Below are 22,100 nucleotides of genomic sequence, written 5' to 3' on the forward strand. Positions count from 1 at the left end.
ACATCCTTTTATATGGTGACCCATTGTTGTTACAACTGAAATCAATTAGCAATAAGGAGCAGTTACTATGTAGGGTTATACTTTACAAACATATTTTCTTTCTGTAGTTCTCAAAATCCATATATAGTAGACAAACCAGTTTAAAATCTATAGGTTAACCAAATGGCTAAGTGATTAACCAATAAGCGCATTTGGATTAAATGATGGTCAATTGTATTTAAACAAATGAGAAGAGCCATATGAAACATATTGTGAAAAGGCAATTACTTAATATGAAAGTTATTTCTAGATGAAACACTGATTAGCTTTGGTGAAAAAGTCACTGTGTGGTTTTGTGTGTTGTACTTAGTAAATTAGAAAATGTGCTTAAAGTTTGGAAAAAACCAGCCTTTTGATGACCTGCTTTGAGTTTTGTACTAAGAGTTGTGAAAGTTTACCACACACTTGTGAAAATAGTACCAAAGCGTATATATAAATCTTTGGTCACAGTACATCAGTCCTCACTGACCAGTTTGGCTTTTCACAACCAGACTCTGTTCAACAGTTTGTTTGTTAGACTGTAACTGTGTATAATGATTAAAGGTAACTAATCATTTTCCCATGAATATGAACATTTGCACCACGATGATAATCATTGTGCCATGCATACCAATATCTAAGTTTGCTACTTGATTTAAATGTAGCTCAGTTGGTAGAGTGGGGCGCTTGCAAATCCAGGGTAGTTGGTTCGATTCCCAAGTATGAAACAAATCATAATATGAACTTGTATGCAATCACTACTGTAAGTTGCTCTGAATAAGTGTCTGCTATATGACTAAACTGTTAAAACTCAGACCCTACTATATTTTAACAGGACATTCCTCCAAAAAGAAATTGAGTGGATTGGACAAGTAATTCTGTGCAACATTTAATGATTCATTCTCACCTTTTAATTTCTCTCTCCCATGCTGGGTTTTCTAGAGCTAGAAAGCCTACTTCGGCCCTGCCCTGGCACAGCTTGGCACGTAGGCAGAGTGGTGCCAGTTTCCAGCTTGGCAGAGCCATGAGGCTGATGGCCTTGTGTTTTACCCACTGGAAGAGCGAGCTGGACTGGGCTTGAATCAGACAGGAGGTCCTAGAGCAGAGATGTACTCTACCTACATGTACATATTACCTCGACTAACCTGTGCCCCCGCAGATTGATTTTGTACCGGTACCCCCTGTACATAGCCTCGCTACTGTTATTTTATTGTTGCTCTTTAATTATTTATAATTTTAACTTCAGTTTATTTTAGTAAATACTTTCTTAACTTATTTTTCTTAACTGCATTGTTGGTTAAGGGCTTGTAAGTAAGCATTTCACTGTAAGGTCTGCTACACCTGTTGTTTCGGAGCATGTGACAAATAAAATGTGAATAGATCTTTTTGGGGGATTTGAGACTGAACCAGAGGCTTAAACTCACCGCTGTCACCATGAACCACTGGAGAATGGCCACTAGAGGGCGCATAGCGCTCAAACACCTCAACAGAGGGACAATTATGGCAGGTGCAGCATCCCTTCCCATTACACACAGATCCCCCTAGCCTAGACACAATCCTAAAGTTTTATTTAACCCCTTAGGACCAAATAAGTCGCAGAAACAACGAAATTAGATTATCATTCTATAATTTATTATCAATGATTGTCATTCTATTTCTATGGAGGGAAAAAAAATACTTAGCCACACCAAGCCTCTCAAAGGAAAATGAGTTCCAGTACCATCATACTTATCCAAATCTTTCAGTTCTACACGACTGCACACTGGCTAGGCACGGTTTAGGGGTTACTTCTGGACACATTTAGCAGAAACTGAAACATCAAAACGGTGACATCTTCCTGGATCGAAAAGAAAATAACCTAATGTGCCTCATTCATCTGTGTTGTACTTTCCCAACAGTCAGTAGCCAGTGTGTGTTTGTTTCAGTGGAGGGAGAGGACACACACATTCAGAGCAGTCACTATGCTGTGTGTACAGAGCTAGAGGGGTGCGGGAAGTTCTGCTAGCCTGGGGGCAGTGGACCAAAGATGGCAACATGATTGGTATCATTCTCTAACACAATGAACGGAGGGACTGTTTAACATGATTGGTAATGTATTATCCTCTAACACAATGACCAGAGGGACTGTTTAACATGATTGGTAATGTATTATCCTCAAACACAACGAACGGAGGGACTGTTTAACATGATTGGTAATGTGTCATTCTCTAACACAATGAAAAGAGGGACTGTTTAACATGATTGATAGTGTCATTCTCAAACACAACGAACGGAGGGACTGTTTAACATGATTGGTAATGTGTCATTCTCTAACACAATGAACAGAGGGACTGTTTAACATGATTGGTAATGTGTCATTCTCTAACACAATGAACAGAGGGACTGTTTAACATGATTGGTAATGTGTCATTCTCTAACACAATGGACAGAGGGACTGTTTAACATGATTGGTAATGTCACATTACCAATCATGTTAAACAGTCCCTCTGTTCATTGTGTTAGAGGATAAGACATTACCAATCATGTTAAACAGTCCCTCTGTTCATTGTGTTAGAGGATAAGACATCACCAATCATGTTAAACAGTCCCTCTGGTCATTGTGTTAGAGGATAAGACATCACCAATCATGTTATACAGTCCCTCTGTTCATTGTGTTAGAGAATGATACATAACCAATGAACTGAGGGACTGTTTAACATGATTGGTAATGTATTATCCTATAACACAATGAACAGAGGGACTGTTTTTAGGAAAAAAATAGTATGGACTTCTCCATTGGGGTGTCTATGGGAATTGTCTTTCTGGGCTCAGCGTCAGTTAAACTGTAGTATCGCCAGCAGTGTTGCCAACTAATTTTCAGGGGAAGTTGCGGTAGGTCGATTTTTTTGGGGGGCTAAAAGTTGCAAAATGACGCTGTCCTTGCGAGATGACGTCATTACGTAATAACGTTAACCTGCATCATTATGTAGAATACACAATAACGTTACTCAAATTGGCTGGCCATCTCGGCTAAAAATATGATTTGACATTTGTTAGTTTAGATTTGTTTGTTTATTATCACATTTTTATTTATAAAAGTAATTTAAACACAACGCATTTTATATGATCAGATATTTATTTTTAAACACAACACAGAATTTTTTAACAATTACACATTACACATTATTGAACAATGACATTTTATTTTTTATTAGTAAACCTACACATTCTGAACAATTATAGTTTTAAGCAGTGTATTGGTAGTTAACATGCTACCTAACTGATCAACAATTATAGGTACAAGCTAATAACAAGGTACTGTATATGCTATCTTATTGAACAAGCAACTTAACTCAAATAATGATGTGTGCGCTAGGCATCTCTCTCCAGCACTCTCCAGGTTGTTGTGCTGCTTGGCTGGATAGCTGCTTACTGGTTTCTTCCAGATATTGCCACTGTTCTCGCACACACTGCCACCATCAGCTGTGTGTCTCCGCCAGTTCCAGAGAGTCCACTCCTTGCATACGTATTGTAAATATGATGAATCTTAGATTGGCAAGGAAATCCACTTCACCTTCACTGTCCAACTGCATTGTCACAGAGCTGGAACCAGCACAAGAGGATGGATGCTCTCGAAAAGGTACCCAAGGAATGGTGATGGACTGAGATTTCTATCAATGGCATCCTTCAGGACATACATTTTTGCCATAGGGTAGACTACTCTGCTGCAAATTGATGTTAAGAGGTGTACCAGATTGTCCAAAATCTTGACAGCATCTGTTTGCTCTCCCTCAAATGACTTCACTGCAACTTGTACGTCAGACAGGATTGATTTCAAGAATGTCAGGTAGACATAGTTGGTCTTGTCCATGTACATGGCATGGAGCACATCCACCATGTAGCAATGCTCACTGGCCTTGGTCAACTCAAAGTGGAGTTTCAGTTCTTCCCACTGGCTCAATATACGAGTTACTGCAGGCTCAATCGATAGCCAACGTGTGGCACACACTTTGTTGATCTGCAGGGGTTTCTGGCCACAATTAATGGTGGCATACACTGCTTTGTACGCCTCGCACCATTTTGGAGAAATCGAAAACCAGTTGTAGGTTTCCCTGATTAAGTACTCAACACTCCTAGGGATGGTTTCTTTGGATGCTGCACTGTCAGCCAATTGTAAAGAATTGCACACACAAGGGATGAGTACCAAATTGGGCAATGCACATCCTTCCTTTAAAATCGTGTGCACCCTGTTGTGCACCCCAGTCATCACGGACGCATTATCAGTGCCAATACCCTGAAGATTTTATTTTTTTAAGTTACACTTCTCAAGAAACTCAACTACCGCCTTTGCTATTGATCTGGCATCGCCCCCTCAAATTCAATCAGCCTGAGAAATGTGGACACAACGGTTCTTTTATTTAGCACTGAAATACCGAATCACCACACCCAGGTATTTCGAGACACTGACATCAGTGGACTCATCCAAAAGGAGACTGGCCTTCTCATCCCCCACATCTGATGTTACCCTTTTCATAAAATAAGGAGCCAGTACTCCCCTAATAATTTCTGTGCACTTGGAAGTTTGTTGCTGTCACAGAATCTGAAAAGGCAGCTTTGCAAGTCATACCTAAATGGTTGCATGCTAGCAGCGAACAATGCTCCGGAATGGCCATTGCCATAGTAGCTTCTGCGCTTTTGCAGTTATCCACTTTCTTAACCAACTGTGGTTATGTAGACTGCGTTGTGGGGTTGTACAGTTTTTATTTATTTATATGCTTTGCTGTAGCACAATGTTTTTTGATGTCATACATTTTTGCAAGCATATCTGATTTGCAGTAGGCACAGTATGCCCGTCAATCATCCCCAATTACTGGCTTCAGCCACCCTTTAAATTCAGGTACAGACTCCCACTCTTTTCTGTACTTCTGGCTGTACAATTTTGATTGAGACATGTTGATTGATGTAAGTTCTGTTCAAGATCAAACATTCGTGACCAACTATATTCATTGGGTTTGTCTCGTCGAACGCATATTACTGCTCCTTGAGTCAGCCAACAATGATTTGAAATTTGCTGAAATTGCTGCAGGCCTTCTGCTGCCTGTGCATGAGCTGAGCGCCTGCTGCTGACGTCACTCACAATGCACTTTTGCAGGCAGGCACGTGTGTTGTGACTGAGTGTGACAGAGAAAATCGTGTTTGTGTCCTTTAGAGGGAAAATGCATGCGTTTTAGCGTTTGAGTCACTTTTCAAAAGTTGCTAAAAGTTCCAAATACATTTTTTAAAGTAGCTAAATTTGTTGCTAGGTGCTGTTTGAAAAAAAAAAGTTGCCAGGGTAGTCTGAAAAGTTTCTAAATCTAGCAACAAAATTGCTAAATTGGCATCACTGATTCGCCAGTCTCCTCTGCATGACGTCCGGGGTGAATGGATACTAGTTCCTTTCACGTCACGAATGACACGTGTATTCAAGATGGCGGCCGCGGCGATGGTAAGTGGGAAGCAATACAATTTTGTTCTTCAAACATCTGGCAGTTTTCACTGTCTACCTTCAACTACAATCATATTGTTGTGTTATTCTTTATATCCAGGTTTACGTTTTCAAGTGAAATAAAAGGTTATGATTTAACGGTATTTAAATGTGGTGTATTTCTACGTTGTTGGTTTGTCAATGGTGCAGAAGTGCTAGTAGTAGGCTAGTGTTGACGACGCTAACCAGCTAACTTGTCAAATTTGTTTTCAAGCGTAAATCCACAATACAATAATGTTCCTTAGTTCTTACTGTGTATGTTGATCAGAAAGGAAATGTATTTCGGTTACGGTTGACAGTTAACAGTAATACTTGACTTCGTAGCCCTTGGCTTTTGCGTAGCTGGGCTGTTATCTGTCTAGCCAACAACCTACTACAGAAATGTAAGGTTAGTTAACTTGGCTAGTTAATTAGTCTCAATCATAATCTAACATTAGCTACGCATACGCTTTCTTAACGTTGTAGTAACTGGGAATGCAAAGCAGATCGTTTTCATGTGGTAGTTGGCTAGTTCGAGCACCAGAGCCAGTTTAGCTAGCTAACGTTAGCTGGTTAATGCTAACTATGATATGGTTCGCTGGCTAGGTAGAATGTGGCTAGCAACTAGCTAGCTATGCATTTCCGCGTTGATGTGTGTATTATATAAATGTAGCTAAAGGCTATCTCCTTGATGAGTATCTGTGGCGTATTTAGTTGACATTCATATCAAAACAATTTACTAATGATGTCACCTAGCTATTTAGCTAATGTTAACTATTGTGAGTGTGGAGATGGTTTTATTCATTCTTATACAGAGAGGTAGCTAGCTAACTAACACCTGTAGCTGGATAACAAATTCATCATTTGAAGCGAGATAAATAAGATAACTTCGCTCTATATTGGGTTGTTTGGTTTTGTTATTGTTTTTATCAACATGTATCTTTTCAGTGTTTAGACGTTTCACTGCTATCACAGAATGTTCATGCTCGTCCCCAACCCATCCCCATAAATGCAGAATAGTTATGGTCTGATTAGAGTCGTGGTTTTGGAAGTACTCCAGACAGGAAAGGAAAATCCAGCTTGACTGGTGTGACATTTAGTTTTAGTAGAAGACCTCTGTTTGCCTGCTAAATCTTGTGCTCTCTCAATCTGAGTGAAAGGGATTTATATAACCTACACCCATGTGACTTTCCATTACTACTCCCTGTTGCTAATATTTAGGATGTATTGCACAGGGCTGGTTTGCCGGACACAGATTGAGCCTCCTGGAAGAAAAGCACTTTCAATGCAATTTCCCATCTGTACATTTTGTTGTTGTCCAGTACTAGGTTTAACCTGGATCTGGGAACCCTGGCTAAGGTGACCTCCCACCCTAGCTGTAAAATGATGTATTGTTCTAATATTTGTCATGCAGTGTTATTGTAACACCCTTAAGTATACACTAAATAATCCACAAGATCATGTTGAAATATTGTGTTTCTATACCATCAGTGGGCTGTGTAGGCCTATGGTCTAGCCACTAACTGGTTAGATGCGCCATACTGTAGGTCCATGCCAAGTACAGTCTCAAAGTTTTGTGTAAGTGATTGAGTCATTTTGGATTGTGCTTGGTACTGTGCACCAATAAACCTACTACATTTTAATCTGATTACCATCATCTCAGGTTGAAAAATGTGTCTCACCTTACATGGCCCGACGGTGTCTCCACTCTCCATTGATTGCTCAATTTCCAAAGATGCAACTAGTCCGTTTGTGTGTTGCAGGCGACGTGGTTGGCCCTTCTGCTGTTGTCTATGTTGCCTGGAGGAGTCAAGGCCTTTTACGTGCCTGGAGTTGCTCCAATGAACTTCCACCAGAACAGTGCTGTAGAGATTAAGGTAAACTAAGCAGACATGAGTCCTACTCTTAACCTTTTTATGCTTAACAGCATAATACTCTGTTTTTTGGCTGTGTTTGTTTCTGCCTTGGCATTTTATGGATTTATTAAGTTGGCATTGTTTGTTTTTCCAAGTGTGATGTATGTTATCCTAATTTTGATACATGGACAAAAGCCTGTTTAGCGCAAAGGCTATCCAATGCAGGCTGAGGTGGAAACTAGTATTGGTTGTGTAGCCTATTTGCATGCAGTTGGCAGGTCAGGCAGTCAGTCACTCAAATGAATGTGCATATTGATTTCCCCCCCCAGGCTGTGAAGCTGACCAGCTCCAGGACTCAGCTTCCCTATGAATACTACTCCCTGCCCTTCTGTCTGCCTGATAAAGTGGTCTACAAAGCAGAGAACCTGGGTAAGTAAGCATCTCTCTCTGCTCTCCTCTCATGCAGATGTTGTTCCAAGCATCTTGTGTCGCTGTTTGGAAGGTTTACTCTTTGCTTGTGTAACTGTGTTTATTTGCTGATGATTTGTCTTTGTATGTGATTTTTAATAATCTGTTACACCTCAAGGCCCTCACCAGGAAGTCCTACTGACGTGTGTTATTCTGTGTGTGCAGGGGAGGTGTTACGCGGGGACCGTATTGTCAACACCCTTTACTCGGTACTCATGACCCAGGACAAGAAGTGTGAGGTGGTTTGTGCCAAGCTGAAACTCAACGTGCAGCAGAGCAAGCTGGTGGCTGAGCGAATTCAGGAGGAGTACTATGTTCACCTGTGAGTTCCCTTTCCTCATTACTCTTTCTCACCTTTTTAAGAAACAGTCAGCATGCCTGTGAATCATCTCCCATTGGATCAATACAATTAGGCAGCGGATTTATCAGGTAACTGTGTAAAATGCTGCTGTATGGTCCATGTTAATCCTGTCTATAAACTCCCACAGCATTGCAGACAACCTCCCAGTGGCTACGCGGCTGGAGTTCAACCCCAACATAGAGGCAGGGGCTGAGGACAAGGAGGTGGTGAAGGATGTTCAGTTTGAACACGGCTACAGGTTGGGCTTCACTGACAACAACAAGGTACTGAACCTCTTTACAAGGGCCTAACTAAAGGATGGAGAGAGAGCATGGACACATCTGTATGAGATTAGGGGAGTGGAACTCTGAATCCTTCTTGTATCTATTTGACCCCCTACACTTCTCAGATATAAATAAGGGTTTAGTTCTACCTACACAAATACCTGTCCTACAGTCTGTTGTCTCTGCTATAGTTCTACCTACACATATACCTGTCCTACAGTCTGTTCTCTCTGCTATAGTTCTACCTACACATATACCTGTCCTACAGTCTGTTCTCTCTGCTATAGTTCTACCTACACATATACCTGTCCTACAGTCTGTTCTCTCTGCTATAGTTCTACCTACACATATACCTGTCCTACAGTCTGTTCTCTCTGCTATAGTTCTACCTACACATATACCTGTCCTACAGTCTGTTGTCTCTGCTATAGTTCTACCTACACATATACCTGTCCTACAGTCTGTTGTCTCTCTGCTATCGTTCTACCTACACATATACCTGTCCTACAGTCTGTTGTCTCTGCTATCGTTCTACCTACACATATACCTGTCCTACAGTCTGTTGTCTCTCTGCTATAGTTCTACCTACACAAACACCTGTCCTACAGTCTGTCTCTCTTCTACAGTTCTACCTACACAAATACCTGTCCTACAGTCTGTTGTCTCTCTGCTATAGTTCTACCTACACATATACCTGTCCTACAGTCTGTTGTCTCTCTGCTATAGTTCTACCTACACATATACCTGTCCTACAGTCTGTTGTCTCTGCTATCGTTCTACCTACACATATACCTGTCCTACAGTCTGTTGTCTCTCTGCTATCGTTCTACCTACGCATATACCTGTCCTACAGTCTGTTGTCTCTCTGCTATCGTTCTACCTACACAAATACCTGTCCTACAGTCTGTTGTCTCTCTGCTATCGTTCTACCTACACATATACCTGTCCTACAGTCTGTTGTCTCTCTGCTATCGTTCTACCTACACATATACCTGTCCTACAGTCTGTTGTCTCTCTGCTATCGTTCTACCTACACATATACCTGTCCTACAGTCTGTTGTCTCTCTGCTATAGTTCTACCTACACATATACCTGTCCAACAGTCTCTCTCTGCTATAGTTCTACCTACACAACTACCTGTCCTACAGTCTGTTGTCTCTCTGCTATAGTTCTACCTACACAACTACCTGTCCTACAGTCTCTCTGCTATAGTTCTACCTACACAACCACCTGTCCTACAGTCTCGCTGCTATAGTTCTACCTACACAACTACCTGTCCTACAGTCTGTTGTCTCTCTGCTATAGTTCTACCTACACAACTACCTGTCCTACAGTCTCTCTCTGCTATAGTTCTACCTACACAACTACCTGTCCTACAGTCTCTCTCTGCTATAGTTCTACCTACACAAACACCTGTCCTACAGTCTCTCTCTGCTATAGTTCTACCTACACAACTACCTGTCCTACAGTCTCTCTCTGCTATAGTTCTACCTACACAACTACCTGTCCTACAGTCTCTCTCTGCTATAGTTCTACCTACACACCTACCTGTCCTACAGTCTGTTGTTTCTCTGCTATAGTTCTACCTACACAATTACCTGTCCTTTAGTCTCTCTGCTATAGTTCAACCTACACAAGCACCTGTCCTACAGTCTGTCTCTCTGCTATAGTTCTACCTACACAAACACCTGTCCTACAGTCTCTCTCTGCTATAGTTCTACCTACACAACCACCTGTCCTACAGTCTCTCTCTGCTATAGTTCTACCTACACAACCACCTGTCCTACAGTCTGTTGTCTCTGCTATAGTTCTACCTACACAATAACCTGTCCTACAGTCTGTTGTCTCTGCTATAGTTCTACCTACACAACTACCTGTCCTACAGTCTGTTGTCTCTGCTATAGTTCTACCTACACAACCACCTGTCCTACAGTCTGTTGTCTCTGCTATAGTTCTACCTACACAACCACCTGTCCTTCATCATCTACTACCACAAGGAGAAGCTGGAGGAGGGGGAAGAGCACAACTACAGAGTTGTACGTTTTGAGGTGGTTCCCCAGAGTGTCAAGGTGGAGGGTAAGTTACACAGGATCCTTTCTGAGGTACGAACGGGTTATTTGAGCCCAATAAACACAGTGACAAGCATTCAAAAATACAGGAGTGGAGGTTGCTGAGGGGAGGACGGCTTATAATAAGGTCTGGAACGGCACGAATGGAAACCATGTGTTTGATGTTGATACTATTCCGCATCCAGCCATTGCCCCTCCCAAATTAAGGTGAACACAACCTCCTGTGAAATGCAGTGTGTGTTTCTATCCTTCCCCTTCTATATGTTAATTTTCTCTGTATGGATCCCTCTACAGACCTAAAGGCGGCTGATAAGGGGGCATGTGCCCTGCCCGAGGCCACTAACTCAGCTCCTCAGGAGATTGACCCCTCTAAGGACAATGAGGTTCTCTTCACCTACTCCGTCCACTGGGAGGTAAGTGGCACAGCCCTTCTCTTTACGTTCAATCTTTAGGTTTTTAACAACGGCAAAGATTTAAATGTTCCTCAGTAAAATGTGAAACGTTGTGATGCACTTTCAATAGAATGTGACTTGACTTAGCTGGCTACGTTGTTGTTAATGGACCTCTTCACTGAGGAATGTGGTCATTTGGTTTTGTTAAATCTATTTTTCTTTGTTTGCTACGCTCCTTGATTGTGTAATTGCTTGTCTTGTAATGCAAGGTTCTCTAGATAAAGAGACCGTGGTCTCGTTAGGACTCCCCTTCCTATAGAAACGGACCCCGTTTGTCTGTCCTGTAGGAGAGCCAGGTGAAGTGGGCATCTCGCTGGGACACCTACCTGACCATGAGTGACGTGCAGATCCACTGGTTCTCCATCGTTAACTCCGTGGTGGTGGTCTTCTTCCTCTCTGGGATCCTCAGTATGATCATCATCAGGACCCTGAGGAAGGACATCGCCAACTACAACAGAGAGGATGACATAGTAGGAGACAACACTCACTCTGCTAAATATGACATGGCTTTGGCATCACTTTGTGTCTGTAGCTGCAGAGAGAGAGACTCAGTTAAATAAGTGTGAGACTACAGAGATTTCAAAATGCGACATGTTGTGTTCACCCTCTCCAGAAGAGTATTTTGATTCTTCATGTTGTGAATGAATGTGGGTAGTGTCTGTAAAATACCAATGTCTGTCTTCGTTAGGAGGACACCATGGAAGAGTCAGGCTGGAAGAATGTCCATGGTGACGTGTTCAGACCTCCACAGTATCCCATGATCCTCAGCTCTCTGCTGGGCTCAGGCATACAGCTCTTCTGCATGATCCTCATCGTTATCTGTGAGTGTGCTGTAAACGGGACTCCTAAAACCTCTTCAAAAGTACTCTATCTACCAACTGGCATTTTCATCAAGGACATGTATTGTAATGTCTGGATATGGGCCACCCATCATAACTGGAGATGAAAGCGTGGTAGTGTTTGTCTCTGTGAAATGGGGCTGAAGCTGCTGTGTTATCTGTCCTGTAGTTGTGGCCATGTTGGGGATGCTGTCTCCTTCCAGTAGAGGGGCGCTGATGACCACTTCCTGCTTCCTGTTTATGTTCATGGGGTAAGACACGAGAGAGTCGCCCTCCTTATTTCTCTCGCCCAATCCCAAATGGACCCCTAAGCACTTGTGGACGTTTTGATAAGTATCAGCAATATGGGGGAATTCCCCCTAGCTTGTCAGAGAGTGTGATTTTATATATTGCTAACACCTATCAAATCCTCTCAGATATCCACACAGAAATTTGGTGTAGTATAGGGCTTAGGGGTGCATTTGGGATTGGGCCTCTGGCTGTGGTCTGTCTGCTGTCTATACGCTGTGGGACAGCCATCCGTATGACTGTTTTCTCTTCCAGTGTGTTCGGTGGATACTTTGCTGGCAGACTCTACCGCACGCTGAAAGGTCATCGGTGGAAGAAGGGAGCTTTCTGTGTGAGTACTACAAATGGACACTATCAATGGCTAATGCTGTATGTTTAACTTAAACTTAGTGTCCTGTTGCCTACTGTTCATGTGGGACTGTTTCTCCTCCGCTCTGCCTGCAGACGGCCACTCTGTACCCCGCCGTGGTCTTCTGCATCTGCTTCGTCCTCAACTGTTTCATCTGGGGAGAGCACTCGTCTGGGGCCGTGAGCTAGCTAGTCACCTACATACAGGCCCACTGTATATCAACACATTCACTATATATATATATAGGGCCCACTGTATATCAACACATTCACTATATATAGGGCCCACTGTATATCAACAACACATTTACTCACCGTCATAACTAGGACAGGTGTTTGTCTACTTCGCAGCATAGTAAGGACTATATCTCTTAGTTGAACTAGGACTGATGTTTTGTGTTGACATCAATCACACCATCTCCCCCTCTCTCCTCAGGTCCCCTTCACCACCATGCTGGCTCTACTCTGCATGTGGTTTGGTATCTCCATGCCGCTGGTCTACTTGGGCTACTACTTTGGCTTTCGCAAGCAGCCGTACGACAACCCTGTCCGCACCAATCAGATCCCTCGCCAGGTGCCTGAGCAGCGCTGGTACATGAACAAGTTTGTGGGGTGAGTGTACTTGTCAAGCCTGCCTACTGCTCTGCTCTGGGGCAGTGGTTCCTAAACTTGTTAAAGTTCCGTACCCCTTCAAACATTCAACCTCCAGCTGCGTACCCCCTCTAGCACCAGGGTCAGCGCACTCTCAAATGTTGTTTTTTGCCATCATTGTAAGCCTGCCACACACACACTATACGATACATTTATTAAACATAAGAATGAGTGAGTTTTTGTCACAACCCGGCTCGTGGGAAGTGACAGAGCTCTTAAAGGACCAGGGCACTAATAATAATATAATAATAATAATCAATCATTTTGCTCTTTATTTAGCTATCTTACATATAAAACCTTATTTGTTCGTCAAAAATTGTGAATAACTCACCACAGGTTAATGAGAAGGGTGTGCTTGAAAGGATGCACACAACTCTGCAATGTTGGGTTGTATTGGAGAGAGTCTCAGTCTTAAATCATTTTCCACACACAGTCTGTGTCTGTATTTAGTTTTCATGCTAGTGAGGGCCAAGAATCCACTCCCACATAGGTACGTGGTTGCAATCAGTGCCTTAACAGCACGATTTGCCAAGGCAGGATACTGAGCGTAGTCCAATCCAGAAATCTGGCAGTGGCTTCTGATTAAATAAGATTTTCACAGAACCGCTTGTTGGAATTTCAATGAGGCTGTCTTGTTCAGATATCGGTAAGTGGACTGGAGGCAGGGCATGAAAAGGATAACGAATCCAGTTTGTGTCTTCCGTTTCAGGAAAGTACCCTGTGTAATTGCGCACTCAGCTCACTCAGGTGCTTCGCTATATCACATTTGGCAGTTCATTTGCACACAAAAAAACCATATGGAAAGACCTGTGTGTTGTCTTTGTTAATGCAGAGAGAAGAGCTCTAACTCTGCTTAATCATAGCCTGAATTTTGTCCCGCACATTGAATATAAACCCAGCAAAAAAATAAATGTCCCTTTTTCAGGACCCTGTCTTTCAAAGATAATTCGTAAAAATACAAATATCTTCATTGTAAAGGGTTTAAACACTGTTTCCCATGCTTGTTCAATGGACCATAAACAATTAAAGAACATGCACCTGTGGAACAGTTGAGACACTAACAGCTTACAGGCGGTAGGCAATTAAGGTCACAGTTATGAAAACTTAGGACACTAAAGAGGCCTTTCTACTGACTCTGAAAAACACCAAAAGAAAGATGCCCAGGGTCACTGCTCATCTGCGTGAACGTGCCTTAGGCATGCTGCAAGGAGGCATGAGGACACAGATGTGGCCAGGGCAATAAATTGCAATCTCTACTGTGAGATGCCTAAGACAGCGCTACAGGGAGACAGGACGGACAGCTGATTGTCCACGCAGTGGCAGACCACGTGTAACAACAGCTGCACAGGATCGGTACATCCGAACATCACACCTGCGGGACAGGTACAGGATGGCAACAACTGCCCGAGTTACACCAGGAACGTACAATCCCTCCATCAGTGCTCAGACTGTCCGCAATAGGCTGAGAGAGGCTGGACTGAGGGCTTGTAGGCCTGTTGAAAGGCAGGTCCTCACCAGACGTCACCGAAAACGTCGCCTATGGGCACAAACCCACCATCGCTGGACCAGACAGGACTGGCAAAAAGTGTTGACTGACGAGTTGCGGTTTTGTCTCACCGGGGGTGATGGTCAGATTCGCGTTTATCGTTGAAGGAATGAGCGTCACACCGAAGCCTGTACTCTGGAGCAGGATTGATTTGGAGGTGGAGGGTCCGTCATGATCTGGGGCGGTGTGTCACAGCATCATCGGACTGACCTTGTTGTCATTGCAGGCAATCTCAACGCTGTGCGTTACAGGGAAGACCTCCTCCTCCCTCATGTGGTACCCTTCCTGCAGGCTCATCCTGACATGACCCTCCAGCATGACAATGCCACCAGCCATACTGCTCGTTCTATGTGTGATTTCCTGCAAGACAGGAATGTCAGTGTTCTGCCATGGCCAGCGAAGAGCCTGGATCTCAATCCCATTGAGCACGTCTGGGACCTGTTGCATCGGCGGGTGAGGGCTAGGGCCATTCCCCCCCAGAAATGTCTGGGAACTTGCAAGTGCCTTGGTGGAAGACTGGGGTAACATCTCACACCAATAACTGGCAAATCTGGTGCAGTCCATGAGGAGGAGATGCACTGCAGTACTTAATGCAGCTGGTGGCCACACCAGATACTGACTGTTACTTTTGATTTTGCCCCCCCCTTGTTCAGGGACACATTCCATTTCTGTTAGTCACATGTCTGTGTAACTTGTAACTGTTTGTCTCAGTTGTTGAATCTCGTGTTTATACAAATATTTACACATGTTAAGTTTGCTGAAAATAAACGCAGTTGACAATGAGAGGACGTTGTCTTTTTTTGCGGAGTTTAGTTGCGGAGAGTCCCTGTAATCCTAGATTCAGGTGAGAAAAAACATCACCCAGGTTGGCCAGTCGTGTGAGAAACTTGTCATCATGCAAGCAGTCAGACAAGTGAAAATTATGGTCAGTAAAGACAACTTTAAGCTCGTCTCTCAATGAACAAAAAAAAAAAGTGTCAATACTTTGCCCCTTGATAACCAGCGCACTTCTGTATGTTGTAAAAACGTTACATGGTCACTGTCCATATCATTGCATAGTGCAGAAAATACACGAGAGTTCAGGGGCCTTGCTTTAACAAAGTTAACCATTTTCACTGTAGTGTCCAAAACGTCTTTCAAGCTGTCAGGCATTCCCTTGGCAGCAAGAGCCTCTCGGTGGATGCTGCAGTGTACCCAAATGGTGTCGGGATGAACTGCTTGCAAGCGCGTTACCACTCCACTATGTCTTCCTGTCATGGCTTTTGTGCCATCAGTACAGATACCAACACGTCTTGACCACCAAGTCCATTTGATGTCACAAAGCTGTCCAGTGCTTTAAAAATATCCTCTCCTGTTGTCCTGGTTTCCAGTGGTTTGCAGAAGTGGATGTCTTCCTTAATTGACCCCCCATAAAGGTAAAGACATATACCAGGAGCTGTGCCCGGCCCGCCACGTCTGTTGACTCATCCAGCTGTAACGCATAGAATTCACTGGCTTGTATGCGAAGCAGTAATTGTTTCAAAACATCTCCTGCCATGTCACTGATGCGTCGTGAAACGGTGTTGGATGAAGTCATTGTCTGTATAGTTTTTTTGGCCTTTTCCCCCAGCATTGTCCCAGCCATATCCGCAGCAGCAGGAAGAATTAAGTTCTCCACAATAGTATGGGGTTTGCCTGTCCTAGCCACTCGGTAGCTCATCATATAAGACCCTTCTAGCCCATTCTTATTAATGGTATCTGTTGCTTTTATACATGTCTTACTACTCGAAAGTCGTCTTTATTCTCTCAAACTTTGGCTTATTTTTCAATTTGTCATGTTTCTAAATGTCTGTGAAAGAGTGAAGGTTTCCCACGAGAGGTTAATGTGATTGGATGTTAATTATTTGACTAGGCTACCTGTATTTGACATTGTTATTTCGCTTAACACTAGATGGTTTCATTTTATTTTTGGCAGTGAAACGAGGCTACTCAGGCGAGGGGACCTCACCCAGATGTATAGCCCCGTTGGAAAATATAAATGGACTGTTTGAAAATGCGAAGAAAAATATTTGTGTTTTTTTTAATGTGAATCACATTTTTATTTGGCATACCTCAGTTTGGGAATACCTGCTGGGGAGCAAAACGTTTCCTCATATCCAGTCACACAACTTGTCATCAAATCACTGTTAATCCTAATGCAGTGTCATAACATTTTCTCTTTCCAAAGCATCCTGATGGCTGGGATTCTACCGTTTGGTGCCATGTTCATCGAGCTCTTCTTCATCTTCAGTGTGAGTAGAAGTCCTTTCCTGTTCTATTATAGCCTGTTGGAATAGGAGCAGGAGGAACTGTCGTTGGTGAAGATCTTGTTTATTACAAGTTACAACAGGGAGACGCCAGTAGGGATGGATGCATTTAATCAGATATCCCAACGGACTTTAGTATAAACACTTAGACGTTTTCATTTTGTTCCATTCATTTTTTTTAGGCCTATTTTCACAATGGAAAAAGCTTTTTTTTTTTTTATACATTTTTAATTTTCCATGTTACATGCAAGGATATACCATGACATTCTAAATAATTTAATAAAACAACAACTTTAGAATGTAGTTTTTATGTACGGGGCGTTGAGATGCCTTAATGTCACATGGTCTTGACACATGACCCACTATCTGCTGTGGTGGCTTTTTGCTTCACTCTGATTGGTCAAGAGTAGAGCAAAAAAATATAGTTATTTCTTACTTTTTTGGGCATTTCGACTAGCTGATATTATTCGAAAAGCCACAACTGTTCTGTAAACACCAAACAGAAAAGCAGTGCCAGCCAGCTGCTACAGTCTGTATTATGGTCTCTGTTTTGAGACCACATTGTGTCTCGTCTTTTCTCGGCGTCGGATGCTTTGCACCGTGCCTAAGAACAGCCCTTAGCCGTGGTATATTGGCCATATACCACACCCCCTCGTGCCTTATTGCTTAATCGAAACCTGGGCTTCCTACTGTACTCTTAACATTACTGTCCTTTCATTGAAGAATATCCTCAACTATGTCGCGCTCGTCAGAACTTCCTTAATTCGCTAGTAGGGAAGAAGTTGTGCATTCACTATTAGTAAGGGGAGACCGGGGGAAGTTGTAACGTTCAGAATTTTGCTCTATTTTAGACCTGTTTGGGTTAGTGATCATTTGTACAGTTGTCTCTCTATTTGTCCTCAGCAGGGATTTTTTTTCTTTACCATTCTGAATGTCTAGAACGGCCCAGTATTGGTCACAGAAATGTTTAAAAAATCTGTTCGGAGTCTAACCCGTGTCCCTGCCGTCCGCGTTGGGAGTCTAACCCGTGTCCCTGCCGTCCGCGTTGGGAGTCTAACCCGTGTCCCTGCCGTCCGCGTTGGGAGTCTAACCCGTGTCCCTGCCGTCCGCGTTGGGAGTCTAACCCGTGTCCCTGCCGTCCGCGTTGGGAGTCTAACCCGTGTCCCTGCCGTCCGCGTTGGGAGTCTAACCCGTGTCCCTGCCGTCCGGAGTCTAACCCGTGTCCCTGCCGTCCGGAGTCTAACCCGTGTCCCTGCCGTCCGGAGTCTAACCCGTGTCCCTGCCGTCCGGAGTCTAACCCGTGTCCCTGCCGTCCGGAGTCTAACCCGTGTCCCTGCCGTCCGGAGTCTAACCCGTGTCCCTGCCATCCGCGGCACCGGTCTACGAGGTGTTGTCTGACTGTAAATCATCTCTCTGCAGGCCATCTGGGAGAACCAGTTCTACTACCTGTTTGGTTTCCTCTTCCTGGTGTTCATCATCCTGGTGGTGTCCTGCTCCCAGATTAGTATCGTCATGGTCTACTTCCAGCTCTGTGCAGAGGTGAGGCGGGGCCCTGGTGTGTGTGTGTGTGTGTGTGTGTGTGTGGGGCATTGAGTGTGAACAGAAGTTCAGGGATATTCAGATATTAAGTTCTCAACCACAGTAGAACTTGGAGACGGGAGGTCTAGTAGTATGATTGAGTTGTGATGTCACAGATATACCCAACTGTGTGGTCGGTCTCCTGCAGGACTACCGGTGGTGGTGGAGGACCTTCCTGGTATCAGGGGGCTCAGCCTTCTACGTCCTTGTTTACGCTATTTTCTACTTTGTCAACAAGGTAACCGTCGAAGACGTTTTGAGATGAATTTTGAATGCTTTGATTGGCTGGTAACTGTCTTACAACAAGTTGACGTTGTGTTTCTCTCTTCCAGCTGGACATTGTGGAGTTTATCCCTTCCCTGTTGTACTTTGGCTACACGGCTCTCATGGTCCTGTCCTTCTGGCTCCTTACAGGGACAATCGGCTTTTACGCAGCATACATGTTCATACGGAAGATCTATGCTGCCGTCAAAATCGACTGAGTTTTTCAGCTGGTTTTTTTTGCCACATTATTTTTCATTTTTTACATTTTATTCTTTATGTCCAGCAAGCACTGGCTTGTGTGTGTAAGGACGCGTCAGGTGGTGTTTGTGGAACAGTGACCCCCCCCCCAATAGGCATGGACAGACGACAGTAAGATGGCGCAGCCTGCAAACTCAACGATCTTCCTCCCTCTGTTATTGGACGTCCAGAGACAGAGATTTCCTCTTGGACAGTCTGTTTTCTACTGTTTCACCTTGTACACACATGGGCCAAAGCATGTCAAATGAAACAGTCTCTGTATGTTTTACTCTCTGCTTTTGGAGTTGGCCAAGCCTGGGTTCCACAGGAGGACTGGTTCAGAATTTAACTTTGTTTTAAAATCAGTAAGATATTTTAGTCGGACTTCTTTTACACACACTCTCTCTCTTTGTAAAGTTAGTTTATTTATCTTTATTCCAGATATGTTTATGATCAGAGGATGGTTCGGAGGTCACACTTGTAACGTTGCTAATAAGTATTATTATTTTTGTCAGAAAATATGCTGGGAAATGGAAATCTAACATTGGAACAGGCATGGATATTAAAATATTCTGATATTTTTACTGAAATGTGACCATTTCAGCCACAACTAAAATCATAATCTCAATTTGTCTCCCTGAAAACAATTCTCTCACATGAAGGTAACAGATTGTCTAAAATGTATCTTTAAAGCGACCAGATTTCAATGCGGAGAAGCATAAATAAATTCTCTATAAATACTACTTACATGAAAGAATGTGGCAGGGAAGCCACTTTGGCTTAAGATGGTTAAAATATGAAATGTTACGGAACGAAAGTAAATTTTGATGAAAAGTAGTATTCCTCATCTTCAAATCACCTATATAATTTCTGGGCTTTAACCTAGGAGTAACAATGTGTTTAAAATGGTTGGACACATTGCCTAGTAATGCAATGTAAACAGCTCCATGGTCCCATTGAACTATGCATTTTTTTGGAAAAGGATAAGACTGTTCTTTGGTTTCATAAAGGTCATGTTAAATGTTTTGAGTTGAACACAGTTTAGTGTCGGTGAGACACTGCTAATCTAACAAGTTATCTATCGTTGTCGGTCATCCCAGAGCATCAATGTCTTCTAGCCTTAAACATGATTCTGTCATTGAGCATCGAAGTGGAGTACAGTTGTTTTCCATCAGCTTCTGGAGTACAGTTGTTTTCCATCAGCTTCTGGACTACAGTTGTTTTCCATCAGCTTCTGGAGTACAGTTGTTTTCCATCAACTTCTGGAGTACAGTTTTCCCATAAACCACGAGACAAGTCAGTGCCGTGTAAGATCGACAATGTGGTTTAGATTGTCGATAGGTTCAAGAAGGTACTAGATGTCAGCCCTATTGCATTAATGGGCAGATCCTTCACTGGGTTTTACTCTGTTACCCAGTTACAATTCCCCACCAGTGGTTCTCGTCGTCTTGTAGATGGAGTTCCTCTGACTGTGGAGTCTGAAATGCAGAACATCCTGTACGCTATAACACGGGACCTACATAACTGAATGAAAGTTGGGTGAATGGGATTCATAGTATTCAAAACCTTTATATCATGGGCATATTTTACTCCCATTTACTTTATTCTATGGGCCAGTTCCACAGACCCAGATTAAGCCTGGTCCTGGATTAAACATAATTCTCTATGGAGAATTGCCATTGAAAGGTCATTTTTAGTCCAGGAATAGGTATAATTTAGGTCCAGGAAACTGGGTCTTTAAGTTTGAGAGCTGAGCTTTCAGGAATGCGACCTTTAGGTCAACGTTATTACCCTGCCAGTTGTTCCTTGATAAAGAGCATAGAAACCAACCATACAACAGTCTGGTGGAGGTCTTACCCAGCAGATGGTGTTGGGATAGAGCTGCACTGGAAGAGAGGGGGGGAATTACTCCATTCACCATTGGTGAATGGTAATGTAATGAATCATACTTCTCACTTTAACCTTTCTCACTTTGTCTCTCTCATTCTCTGCCCTCACACACGTTCACCTCCACAGTCAGTATTGCATCAATCTTTTTCTTCCCTCTGTAAAGCCTTGTTCACACTGCAGGTCTTAATGCTCTAATCAGTTTTGTTTTTTCCAACAGCAACATGCTGTTTGTTGTCCGAACAGCAAGTTACAAATGACCAAATCAGATGTGTTGAGGGCAATTGAGGGCAAATGAATAAGCCATGGCTGGGAAGGTGGTTTGGTATGTGGCTTGAAATATCAGATTCCATGTACTTTTTGGCTGTTCAGACTGCAGGAAAAATAACAAGATTTGAATTGGATATGCAAATAAATAGTATTTGAATCACTTCAAACTGCCAGTGTGAACAGGGCTTTAGTGTCAAAGTGTTCCTGAGCTGCCAGCTCTCACTGCTCTCTGATTCAGAGACAGACAGACTTCCTCACCTGGGCCCAACAAACAGATTTCAGGAGAGATTTTCTGCAGATGTACATTTGACTGACCGGAGCCGTGTATGTATGTGTGTGAATGAGTGTTGACTGTGTAAATACAACACTTTGTATTGCTGCGTTTTGCTGTAGTGGGGGCTCTGACTATATAAATATCACATCATTGTTTTAGCCAAAAGCATGATTTTTAAGAACCTGTTTCTTGTCCCCTTTTCTTTACAGAATGCCCAGTGATATAATGTATGAAACTAATAAAGTACTGATATGATGTTGGAATTTGAATACGTCTCCTTTATGTAGGCTATTATTGACAGAAATGTTTGATCGGCAGGGATTGTGTGTAATTTTCATATAAAGCCAAAGTAATGCTTTGTGGAGTTCCATTGTCCTGTTGGCTCTGTCTTATTTTTTATAATGAATAAAACGTAACAATTTTGACTGAGTTACAGTTCATATAATGAAATCAGTCAATTTAAATACATTCATTAGGCACTAATCCTATTGATTTCACATGACTGGGAATATAGATATGCTTCTGTTGGTGACAGATACGTTAAATAAAAAAAAGTAGGGGCAAGGGTCAGAAAACCAGTCAGTATCTGGTGTGACCATTTGCCTCATGCAGCATGACTGACATGTCCCTCGCATAGGTTTGATCAGGCTGTTAATTGTTGTCC

General features: G+C 42.9%; 1 protein-coding gene across 1 annotated transcript; it reads left to right on the forward strand.

Moving 5' to 3' along the window:
- The first annotated feature begins 5,354 nt into the window (after nucleotides 1-5,354).
- LOC106572828 (transmembrane 9 superfamily member 4) lies at nucleotides 5,355-21,699 on the forward strand. The gene is made up of 17 exons (XM_014147334.3): nucleotides 5,355-5,482; nucleotides 7,264-7,377; nucleotides 7,686-7,785; nucleotides 7,990-8,146; nucleotides 8,313-8,448; nucleotides 10,401-10,524; nucleotides 10,812-10,930; nucleotides 11,257-11,439; nucleotides 11,658-11,790; nucleotides 11,978-12,059; nucleotides 12,352-12,427; nucleotides 12,541-12,624; nucleotides 12,881-13,056; nucleotides 16,848-16,911; nucleotides 18,346-18,465; nucleotides 18,653-18,742; nucleotides 18,837-21,699. The coding sequence occupies exons 1-17, from the start codon at nucleotides 5,447-5,449 to the stop codon at nucleotides 18,984-18,986; spliced, it is 1,944 nt and encodes a 647-aa protein (XP_014002809.1). The 5' UTR covers nucleotides 5,355-5,446; the 3' UTR covers nucleotides 18,987-21,699.
- Nucleotides 21,700-22,100: the final 401 nt, after the last annotated feature.

The sequence above is a fragment of the Salmo salar genome, chromosome 15, assembly GCF_965601325.2.
Source record: "Salmo salar chromosome 15, fSalSal1, whole genome shotgun sequence".
Classification (NCBI taxonomy): Eukaryota; Metazoa; Chordata; class Actinopteri; order Salmoniformes; family Salmonidae; genus Salmo; species Salmo salar.

Coding starts and splice junctions, on each gene's coding strand:
- LOC106572828 (XM_014147334.3), top strand. CDS start 5,447: ATGACACGTGTATTCAAGATGGCGGCCGCGGCGATG. Junction 7,786..7,989: donor CTACAAAGCAGAGAACCTGG/GTAAGTAAGCAT, acceptor CTGTGTGTGCAG/GGGAGGTGTTACGCGGGGAC. Junction 18,466..18,652: donor ACTTCCAGCTCTGTGCAGAG/GTGAGGCGGGGC, acceptor GGTCTCCTGCAG/GACTACCGGTGGTGGTGGAG.